The sequence below is a fragment of the Corylus avellana genome, chromosome ca1, assembly GCF_901000735.1.
Source record: "Corylus avellana chromosome ca1, CavTom2PMs-1.0".
Lineage (NCBI taxonomy): Eukaryota > Viridiplantae > Streptophyta > Magnoliopsida > Fagales > Betulaceae > Corylus > Corylus avellana.
Genome location: NC_081541.1, coordinates 44,389,711 through 44,401,395, shown reverse-complemented (window position 1 = coordinate 44,401,395; position 11,685 = coordinate 44,389,711). Strand labels below are relative to the sequence as shown.

Here is an 11,685-nt window from a genome sequence, read left to right as displayed (position 1 = left end):
TCAAATTTTTGTTGTACCAACAAATATAATATATTTAGCAGGAAGTTCAATCAATACAAAGGGAGACGGCTAGGGAGGAACTTAGTAGGAGGTAGTTTGAATAAAATAGGATGAAAAATGATTAATCTCTTCTCTCGTTCTTTCTCTTATCCTTTCGATTTTCAAAATTATCATTAAATATGTGGGCTCGTGTAGGTTTCACACAAGAACCCTACAGATTCAATGGTAATTTTAAAAATTAACGAGAAGAGAGAGACTGAAGGATAATCCATGGGCTTACAAATCCAAAAGCATAAATGCATTTGTAGTATGGAGCTCTGAATACAACAAACAGTGAGCAATGAGTTGGGATACAGACACTTTTGGGCTCAAGTTGGTGCAACAGAAGGTGTGGGCCTAGCATCTTCTCGTATCTTTTCATACAGCTGCAACCCATGAATTCACACAAGGTACATAAAGCTCTCAGCATTTGCAGAAATTGGAAAATATTTCCATAACCATAAAATAGGCTGATCTACATCTTGGCTTTATCTAGCTTTTCTTTGTTTGCATTTGGACAAGTATTGATTGGTAGGGGACCCTCCACATTCACAACACTCCCATGTGTCCCTTACAATACCACGTCTTGGAGTCGACAAATGGCTGGACTCGGGTTTTGAGCTATTTGTTCAAATAAATTTTAGATTGTTTTAATTTTCATATAAATTTTCTCACAATTGCTATCCTTTTCTCATTAACAATATTAAAATTCTAGCCTTTTTTCATATATATATATATATATATATGACATATGATATGATATATATTGTGAATTTTGGTGATGTAGCATACGATCTCATTAAGTCAACAGCTAGAGTACTACAGGGAGTATCAGCTTAGGGTGCTGGAAATTGCAGGGAGATCAAATGCTTCAACAATAATATCTGCTGCAATCTACTTTCTTAGTGCTGGGAACAGTGACTTTCTTCAAAACTATTACGTTGATCCTCTTCTTCAAGTCGCCTATTCTTTTGATCGCTTCTCAAACATTCTTGTGCAATCCTATACAAATTTCATTCAGGTCCCTCCTCTCCTCACAGCACTTCTTAAACAGATTATATATCTTTCTCCCTTTTGTTTGTTTGTTTTTTGGAAATAAAAACATTAACAAATATTTAAAACTACTTTTATCTTTATCTTTATGTTGTAAGAATTAAGAAAAAATAAACAAAATTCCTATGCTTTCATTGATAAAGAAACATATGTGACAGGGCCTATATGCATTGGGAGGGAGGATGTCTTGGCTATGGAAGACTTTCTCTGCCATGGAGGACTCTGCATCTGCAGAGTTCTCTACATTGGGGATACTGCTACATCTTCATATTGTTTCTTATGAACTTTAGGTAATCAAACTTGTCACTAATGATAGTTCAAAGATAATGTTATTTAGTAAAATGTTATACAACTGCCATACAATTTGATGATGTGATAGTGACTCTTACAAAAAATCCTAAGTAGTTGTCTAGAAGCTTACTAAATATCATTACTCTAGTTCAAAATGGATGCAGATATTTTCCTGGTAATGGAAATGATTAGCACACTGACCTCTTCAGTGTTGAATGGGTCAAATTGTAAGATCCTCTAATGGCTTCATTATATCAACTTCTCCATTTTCATTTTTGCTGAGTGCTCCTTGAGGTTGTAGCTCCATGGAGTCACGAACAAGCTGGCTGTTTGTTAATACTTCTGCAACTTTGTAAAAATAACAAAAGAAAAAATATAAGTCCAAAAATAACAAAAGAGAAAATAAGACTTAATTTGTTAATACCTCTGCACTTTCCAATATAGCATCCGTTGCACCTGCTTTCTTCATATATATGGGATCTGATGGATATAATTTTTATCAAACTAGCGAAAAACATTAGAAGGAAAAATTGCTAGGTCTGACAGCTTTGCTTGGGAGACTTCTATCCAAGTCCTTGGGAGACTTTTGGAAACAATGGAGTCTGGAGTATTTGATGGTGAAATGTCGGTCGAGCCCTTGGTGATTGTTGTCTTTTTCTAAAGCAATTATGTTAGTTTGTTCCTTCTTTCCTGTTTCTTGCTTAAAGTGATGGGAATTTAAATGGAACATTGCTGTTTTTATTTTTTTAGCAATTGGACTATGTTATGGTACTCATGAAAGAAGGATAAAATTATATTATGGTAATCCTAATTGTTAGGGTCATGGCCTCCTCATATGGTAAGGTCTACGGATAGGATAATTTCAATTCGTTGTTATGATATCATATTGCAATATTCCAGTCTCATATTAAGAAAATAATTAGCTTTAAGTAGACAGATGGATTATAAAAACACTTATGGTGCTAAGTTTTACGTTGGTTATTTGATAGGTGAAATTAAACTTTTTAAGTAATTTTAGAGAACTTAAATTGTAACTAATGCTTTTTTAAAGTGATAAGGTGATGTAACTAACATTTTTTGTTTTTTTTTTGAGTCGTTCTGGTCCATCTATTCAATGAAACACTGATAATAGCTTAAAGGATGCCAACTTCAAGGCCAGATGTACGTGTCATATGGGAATAATAATAATAATAAAAAAAAAGCTAAATCCTTTGACAACTAAAAGAGAGACAAAGCGAACATAAAGAGTCCAAATGCAGAGAGATTAGCGTGAATTAATGAAGAGAGAAATTCTAAACAAACAATGAGAGCATCACGGGGAGTTCAACCAGAGGATTAGCATCTAATAAAATGACATGTGTTATAGCTATTAAAAAACAAAATGTGTTTCTCACATGTTAAGAGCATCTCCAACAACTTAGGTAACAGACTAATATTAGCTATATTTAATTATTATTGCTATTTTTTTAGCTTCAACAGAGTAGCTTGCCATTAACTAGAATAGCTACATTGCTGCAGCGAATAGCAATTTGGAGCTATTCATTGTAGTACACTAGATGAATAAAATATTGTTTATTTTTCTTTTGTTTATTGTTTTTTTTATTTCACCTATTTTCACCCGGCATCTTTTATTTCTTCTGAACACCTCTTCACATCTGCTACGTTTCTCTCTCAAACACAATTTTCTTCACACAATTGGATGAAAAGATTGAATGCATAAAAAATTTATTTCATGGAAAACACACGGATGAAAACAAATCAATTGCAGTTAGATGAAAAAATTTAATGCAAAAAAAATTATTGCATGGAAACACAGATGGAAACAAATCAATTGCAGTTGGATAAAAAAATTTATTTATGTTATTAATTTTAAGAATTAGTACTAGCATGTAAGATGAATGTTTTTCATGTGTTTATTTTTTTTTTATGAATGATTTCTATATAAGTGTTTGTTTTTCCCTTTAATTAAGTGTTGGCAATAATATAATAAAAAAATAACGAGAAATAATATTTTAAAGTAAGTAGAGAATGAAATAGAGAGTATGTTGGAGACTTGAAGTGTGTAGTGAAAAAATAATAGCTTAAGTAAAGAATTGTACTTTTTCATTAGGTAAAATATCCAATGCTGTTGGAGATGCTCTAACAGATACATTAGATGAGTTTGTAGCAAATTTTTGTCCAGCCGATCGAACACGGAACACTGATGTGGTTACTGTGGGCCGATGATTATAATATGTGGCCCAGATCTCAATCCGCATTGAATAATGGTGTAGTGGGCTCGAGAAAGAAAAAGGCCGGCTGTATAGCATGGAATATCGTGGCCTGCACTTGCACTCTATCGTTAGCCTGCCATTCATATCCCACTAGCATTTTATTTTTTTATTTTTTGGTTTTAAAGGTGAAAAAGTCTTAATAAAAATAAAATGAGAGGAGGTCATTTGACAATTGACATTCTACGAGGGGAGTAGATGTACTTTCCCTATTTTATTCACTTCTAATCTTTTGCTTCTTTGTTTTATCATTCTTTATTTCTTTGATATTTAATATTTTATACTTACTATTAGACGTAGTTGATTTATTTATTTATTGAAACCCTTCAATCATTCCATTCTTTATTAATAAACATTTTGAACAATGCTTTCAGTCATAACAATGCCAAAAACCCTCTATATAGATCACCTCATCAATTGTAGAGAGTCCACCTTTTGCTAGCGAGTTGCTTTGTTTGTCTCTCATTGTTGATTTTAATTGGTCATTGTTGCGAGTTTTGATCGCTTATTGTACACACCTAATTAAATCCTAATTACAATTAGTTTTCTTAACAAAAAAATAAAATCAATTAGCTATATTATTTATTAAGAATAATATATTGAAAAAACTTGAACTCAAAATTTTGATTAATAATTTTACATCTAAAAAAACTAGAAGGATGTTATTACTTCAGAAATTTATTTTATTTTATTTTATTTTTTAAATATCACATAATAGAAAAGTTGGAACAAAGTTGTATTTTTATCATCTCTCATTAAGAAAACCTCAGTTCGGACAAGGAATCCTTCTTACAGTTTCCTTAATTTGTCTCTGCCCTTTGAGTTGCTTGGATAATGGAGTTTGTGTTCTCCGAAAAACGAACCAACAGTTACTGTTTAGTGGATAAAAATTTATTGGTGTGAGAAAAAAATTAGGGGAAACTTCACTTACCCCCTATACTTTCGCGCTTTTTGCAGACACCTCCCTATTGTTCAAAACCTCTCACTTTGGTGCATCAAACTTTCGTTTCCTTTCAAATATTCTCCTACCGTTAACTTTTGAGACACCTCCCTATTGTTCAAAACCTCTCACTTTGGTGCATCAAACTTTCGTTTCCTTTCAAATATACCGTTAACTTTTTTTCTACCCCTAAAATTATTATTTTTTAATAAAAAATAAGGGCACGATTGTAATTTTCCACCATTTCCGTTAGGATTTTCTGTTAAATTCTAACGGAAGGGGTAAAGTGAATGGATACGAAAGTTGGATACATCAAAGTGAGAGGTTTTGAACAATGAGGGAGTGTCTGCAAAAAGCGCGAAAGTATAAGGGGGTAAGTGAAGTTCTCCCAAAAAATTAAGTAAGAAGGTTTGGTTTGGAAAAGTGAAAAAAAAATATATATATTTTACAGTGATTTTTTTTATTTAAATAATAGTAAAAAATAATTAAACCTTGTCCACTGCCTTTAATTGATTCATGCTTTGTCAATGCCAGAGCATTGATGCCTTTTATTAATGGTATGTGACAGAGCATCGATGCACAGTGGCAGATCCAGGAATGAAAAAATGCAGGAGCTGACCTGGCTGGGTTTAATAAAAAGGAGGGGCTGGCTATGGGCTGGAGTATATTTAGGGTAAATCAAAACAGCATGCATGCTGCGTGCAATTTTTTTTTATTTATTTTTTGGGCTGGCTATGGGCTGAAGTATATTTAGGGTAAATCAAAACAGCACGCACGCTGCATGCAAATTTTTTTATTTTAAAAATTGCATTGGTGTGCGTGGGCATGCCGCGTGCTGCCAATCAGTGCTCGTATATTTATAAAAAAATATATATGAATTTTTTTTTTTTTAAAAAAAAAAGGTTAAGCAGGGCCGCCTGCCCCTGCATAGCCCTTGCTAAATCCGCCTCTGGGAGCAGAATCCGCAGAGCACTTGGGTCTCTTTATCTTCTCTTACATCCTACTTTCTTTTAAAGAAAAAGAAAAAGAAAAAGAAAGAAAAAGCCAAAGGTAAAAAAGAAAAAGAAAAAGAAAGAGACAAAGAGAAAGAGAATAAAGATAATAAAGATTTCCACGAGTTATATTCTAAAGCAGAAAGATACCTTAATTTCTTTTAAAGAATTGCATATCATTAAAGAAGACTTAGAGTAGCTTTATTTTGATTTCTTTTAATTAATTTAAGGAATAAAATTACTTTTTGTTTTTATATCAAAATATATTTTACAATAATTTTCTTCATCTTTTCTTATACCATTAAAATATTATTTTTTTACAAAATATAAGTTTTCTACCTACACTCATATTTTTTACAAAATTCAACACAATTTTCAATGAAAGACAAAAAGATGAAAGATGAGAGAGGAAAGAGAAATGTTTATATTAAAATAATGTATAAAAAATCACTTTTGGTTTCCTACACATGCATTCCGTAGCTATCCAAGAGTATTGGTTAAATTTATGGAAACTGATGTGGGTGAATTTTTGTTATTTTTTTTTTTTTTTTTGAAATTTTCCTTAAATATAGGGAAGTGAATGGATTATATGATATCTGCTGCTAGTGCTCTTACAAACAGGTTCCCAAGAGATAGGTTAATCGATTAGAGACCACATCTCATAAAGCGTATGTCTCTAGTTCAATCTTCCTCTCATTTTTCCTCATCTTGTGCGAACATGTCAAAAAAAAAAAAAAAAAAAAAAACTTACAAAAGAGCTATAATCTTGTTGATGGTGATTACTTACTTTTAAAAATTTAGAGAGTTATTTGTCAAAATTCCTGTAGAATTTGATGTTAAATGTTAAATAATAAATTAAAAAAAAAAATGGAAGAGAGAGAAAGGAACAGAACTAAAAAGAGATTGACGTTGGGTTAGAACTACGTTTTGAACTATATTACAATGCTCTCTATTTACAAAGAGACTATGAGTAATGAAAAAATAAAACTAATTAAGGAATGAAATAATTAAATCTTACAAAGAAATAGAATAAAGTAAAATATAAAATAGTAATCAAATTTCTATAATCAAACATGAATGAGAAATATTATTAAAGAAAATAAACCAACTTATTAATATGAAATATATATTCGAATTAACTACCTCAAACCGCTCGTGACTGAAAATGCGTTTATCTAGTATAATTCTAATCATATATCAACACATATCAACCATCTGTAAAATAATAATAATAATAATAATAATAATAATAATAAGTTATAAATTTAACATTACTCGTACAGCATACAAACAAGTCTCTCATTTTATGAAATAATATTTTTTTTGCGTGTTATTCTTCCTCATCCTGTCATCGATCCACGTGTTCTGATCATTTAGACACGTAACCTTCATGCATATGGGATTCCTCTTTTAATTAACTGCCGCTTCAAGCCCCGTCACATCACTCGCCGCGTTAGGTAACGCAATTCCCCAGTTGCCAATTGCCAATTTGCCATGCATGTCTTACACGTAACTCCTGACGTTGGCGGATGGTAAGCTTTTACGTTACGAAAATAAGAGAACATTCTACTTTTTAAAGCGTTACGAAAATAAGAAACCATTTTAGGTCTACTAAAAGCCATTTTTTAAAATTAATATCAATTTTAACATAGATATGCTACATATCATTCTCTCAACCATTTTTGAATTTTTTTTTTTTTTTTTCAAATCAAATGGATCTACCATTAATTTCTGGACTTATGTGGGTCCTACAAAAATTCAATAGTAGATTTAACCATTTACTATAAGAGCATCTCCAGCAGTATTTTTAAATTAGCTTTTTAGTTAAATTTAGCTATTTTGTTAATTTTTCTTGCTCCAACCGATACTGTAAAATAGAAAGTTTTCTTACTACTACTAGAGTGAACTTTCATATTTACAAATTACTGTAGCAATTTGTAAGTAATATTTTATTATATTTTCTTTCTTTCTATTTTTTTTAATATTTTCTCTTTCCTTCTCTCTTTATGATCTTTTTTTTTTATGGGGAAGACAATGAAATTATAAAAAAACTAATAAAATAATACTGAAAAATAATATTTAATTAGAGTAAATAGTTAAAATAGATGTTCTTGTTGGAGTGTGTAGTGAAAAACTAGTAGCTAAAATGAAAAAAATTGTATTTTGAGTAGTAAAATGAAAACTCTTACTGGAAATCCTCTAAGGAGATGGTTGAGATCATTTCTCATTTTTAAATTACTAGTGGTTCATTGAGATAGAGGATAAAAACAGCACAAAAATATAGTATATAGCCGGCTTGCTTGGTAAAAAGTTTTGCTATAAATTTTTTGTTTAGATAGTAATAAAAAGTGTTTGATATGACATAAAAGTAAAATGAGATTTAATTTTTTGTTGATATAAAAGTGAATAAAGTTGTTTGGAAATATGAAAAAATAAATGCTATATACAAAATATTTTACTCAGATATATATGAGTATCAAACTGGCGTGAAGCTCATTAATTTGTTGGAAATGATAAAACAATTAATGAAGAAAAATGTTATAAGCAGCAATAAATGAACTCTACATCAATTTTAAGAGAAAAAAAGAAAAAAGAAACATGGTATAACTTTGAATAATTTCTTCAAAGTTAGAAGGAAGGATGAGAGAATGACTAGAGAAAGAAACGAATCATTTATGTGTTGCCGAACACACCCAGAATTACTTCTCAATATAATTAGCACCAAAATTTACATCCCCGTTAGCTAAAGATATCCGCTTTCTTTATTTCCATTGATTATATTATTCTATCATTTTTCAATAAGCTCCGAAGTTTATCTTCATGCATAAAGGATACTAGATTTCCTTGTGTGGAATTGTTAATACGCTAGCTCACCGAACCTGTTTCGCCTCCTTCCTTCCATTTCCTTTCATTTCTTCCATTACAAAGAAGAAGACATGGCCGAGGTGGGAGGAGTTCTTCTCTCTGCTGTCTTGCAGGCGTTATTTGAAAAAGTGACTCGCGAGGTGCTTGACTTCTCCCAGGGACGAAAACTCGCCGATGGGACCTTAAGAAAGCTGAAGATAGCATTGCTGTCTGTGAACGCGGTGGCCGAGGACGCAGAGGAGAAGGAACTCACGAAGCCTGCTGTGAAAGTGTGGCTTGATGAGCTGAAATGTGCTGTTTTTGATGCAGAAGACATCTTGAATGAGATTGATACAGAAATCCAGATACGCAAGTTGGGTGCTGACGAGTTTCAGTCAACTCCAAGGAAGGTACGATACATTGTCTCTACTTTTCTTAATTCTTTTTTCAAGCAGATACAACGGAAGGTGGAAAGGGTACTTGACCGATTAGAATATCTAGAAAAACAAAAGAAATATTTATTAGGTGATGAAAGAGAAGGTCGTGGAGGGAAATCTGTAGAAAGATTTCCCAGGACTTCTTTGGTTGAAGAATCTTGTATTTTCGGTAGGGATTATGATAAGGAGGCAGTAATTAACTTGTTGCTCTCGCACGATGCAAGCGGAGGTGAGATGTGTGTGATTGGCATAGTGGGTATGGCGGGAATTGGCAAGACCACCCTTGCTCAGCTCATATACAACGATCGGAGGGTGAGGGAGCATTTCGACCTTGAAGCATGGGTATATGTTTCACACGAGTTTGATTTGTTCAGCATAACGAAAACAATTTTAGAGGCAGTAACTTCGTCAACTTGTGATATTAAGGATCTGAATCGGCTTCAAGTTACACTGAAGGAGAAGTTGATGGGAAAAAAATTCCTGCTTGTTTTAGACGATGTATGGAATAAGAATTATGTTGATTGGGAGATCTTAAGCAAACCCTTTAAATTTGGGGAACAAGGAAGCAGTGTGATTGTAACAACACGTGATAATGATGTTGCATCTGTTGTACGCTCTAGGAGTCATTGTCTGAAAAGGCTATCAGAAGATGATTGTTGGGCGGTATTTGCAAACCATGCATTTCACAATGGTAAGGTACACTACAAAAAAAAAAAAAAAAAGAAGCCTAATTAGTAATGTTTGGATTAGATGTTTTTTAAAAATGTTACTAATTTGAGGCGTTTTATTGTTCAAACGTCCCTATTTAAAAAAATATGGATGTTTTACTGTTTAAGTGTAAATAGGGACGTGTGAATAGTGTTACTGTTCACGCATCCTAGTCACGCATAAATAGGGACGTTTGAACAGTAATACTATTCACACATCCCTATTTATGCATGAACAGTATGTTACTGTTTACACGACTCTATTTTTTTTTTTTTTTTAATAAAAAAAAATAGGGACTTTTGAACAATAAAACGCCTCAAATTAGCAATATTTTTCAAATGTCCCTAATTTTAAAAATATTGGTGCCCAAAGTTTGCATTTATAACAATCATCCACACCCAAAAATTTTAAAAATTTTTCCTCTTGCACTCACACACATAACACTAATATATATATATATATATATATATAAGGTTGGGCGGCTGCTGAAGGTGGTGGCCCGGAAGGCCACCACATGGTAGATCCGATGTGGCCCACGAGCTACCCCAAAGGTGGCCTTGGGTGCCTTAGCCACCTTAGGGGTGGCTCGCAGGCCACCGTGGGGCCGGGGGTGGCCAAAGGACCACCCTGGGCAGATTCGGCCACCTCTAGGGTGGCTCGCGGGCCACCCTTAAGCCTGACGCCGCCCCACCCCCAATGAGAGTTGGCAGCCACTCCTTAAATTATTATTATTTTTTTAAAATTTATTTTATTTAAAGAATAAAATTAATTTGAATTTGTTTTATTTAAAAAAAAGTAAATTAATTTGATTATATATATATATATATTATAAATATTTTTTTGGGAAAATTTATTTATTTTTAATTTTTTAAAGATTAGGAACATTTAAATAGTACAAAACGTCACATTTCAAAAAGGTGACGTGCACACTATTGCCACATCCCCTTTTAAAAGGGGATGTGTCAGTGAAATCTAATTTTAATTCTAGTCACTTTATTTGGAACATTTACAAAATGTCACTATTTCAGCTTCCCTAATTAAATAGAGACATTTTTTTGGCCTTAAAATGTCACCATAAAAATGTTTCTAACTCTTTAAGTTTTTTGTAGTGGCAAGTCCAGAGCTAGAGGCAGTAGGCAGACAGATTGTGAAAAAGTGTGAGGGCCTACCTTTAGCCGCAAAAGCAATCGGGGCCCTCTTGTGGTCGAAATTGGATGTTGATGAATGGGACAAAATACTGAACAGTGAGATATGGGATTTACCAATTGGCGAGACACACATTCTTCCATCTTTAAGGTTAAGTTACAAATATCTACCCTCACATCTAAAGCCATGCTTTGCTTATTGCTCAATATTGCCAAAGGGTTATGCCTTTGAAAAAGATCGATTAGTCTTGCTATGGATGGCTGAAGGTTTCTTGCAAGAACCAAAAAACAAAACAATGGAAGAAGTTGGCAATGATTACTTCTTAGATCTTGTATCAAGATCATTGTTTCAACAATCAAGTGGTGATAAATCATGTTTTGTAATCCACGATCTTGTCAACGACTTAGCAAAGTTTGTTTCTGGACAATTTATCTTTAGGCCGGAGGGTGTCAGTTTTCATGGAATTGTGAACACGACTCGGCACTTGTCGTATTTTAGAACAAGATTTGAAAACTTCGAGAAGTTTGAGGCTCTTTTTGAGGTTAAGCGGTTGCGCACCTTCTTGCCATTAGAATTCTCCATATTGGACAACAATTTATCTCAAAAGGTACCAAATGTTCTATTGCCGAAGCTAAGATGTTTACGGGTACTCTCTTTGTCTCATTATGAAAATTTGGCTAACTTGCCTAAGTCAATTGGCAAAATTAAACAACTACGTTATTTGGACATTTCTTTTACTGCAGTTAAAAGGTTACCTAATTCAGTGTGTAAGTTGATCAATTTGCAAACACTCAACTTGTCATGGTGTAACAATCTAGTTGGATTGCCTAGGGATATGCGGAAACTCATTAATCTACGTCATCTTGATATTACTAGAACTGACATAATGGAGATGCCGACACAATTGGGTAGCTTAAGAAGTCTACAAACGTTGACAAAATTTATTATCGGCAGCTGTAATGGGT

General features: G+C 32.9%; 2 protein-coding genes across 4 annotated transcripts in view; both read left to right on the top strand.

Annotated features, from left to right (window-relative positions):
- The first annotated feature begins 2 nt into the window (after nt 1-2).
- LOC132167044 (GDSL esterase/lipase At3g53100-like) lies at nt 3-1,619 on the top strand. 3 transcript variants are annotated; one of them, XM_059577937.1, is made up of 4 exons: nt 3-91; nt 196-449; nt 827-1,060; nt 1,251-1,619. In XM_059577937.1, the coding sequence occupies exons 2-4, from the start codon at nt 435-437 to the stop codon at nt 1,380-1,382; spliced, it is 381 nt and encodes a 126-aa protein (XP_059433920.1). In that variant the 5' UTR covers nt 3-91; nt 196-434; the 3' UTR covers nt 1,383-1,619. The 3 variants fall into 3 exon arrangements, with proteins under 3 accessions (XP_059433920.1, XP_059433921.1, XP_059433919.1); XM_059577938.1 differs by having other exon boundaries at nt 4-91; nt 309-449; XM_059577936.1 differs by lacking the exon at nt 3-91 and having other exon boundaries at nt 112-449.
- Nucleotides 1,620-8,118: 6,499 nt separating this feature from the next.
- Nucleotides 8,119-11,685, top strand: part of LOC132173012 (putative disease resistance RPP13-like protein 1) — a 3,708-nt gene continuing 141 nt past the window's right edge. The window contains exons 1-2 of the mRNA XM_059584579.1: nt 8,119-9,557; nt 10,684-11,683. Coding sequence (XP_059440562.1) covers nt 8,522-9,557; nt 10,684-11,683 — 2,036 coding nt within the window. The 5' untranslated portion in view covers nt 8,119-8,521. The remainder of the gene's footprint in view (nt 9,558-10,683; nt 11,684-11,685) is intronic.

Bases quoted from the DNA above. Each gene is read 5' to 3' on its own strand.
- LOC132167044 (XM_059577937.1), top strand. The intron at 1,061-1,250 runs GTCCCTCCTCTC...CATATGTGACAG, and splicing joins CCTATACAAATTTCATTCAG to GGCCTATATGCATTGGGAGG.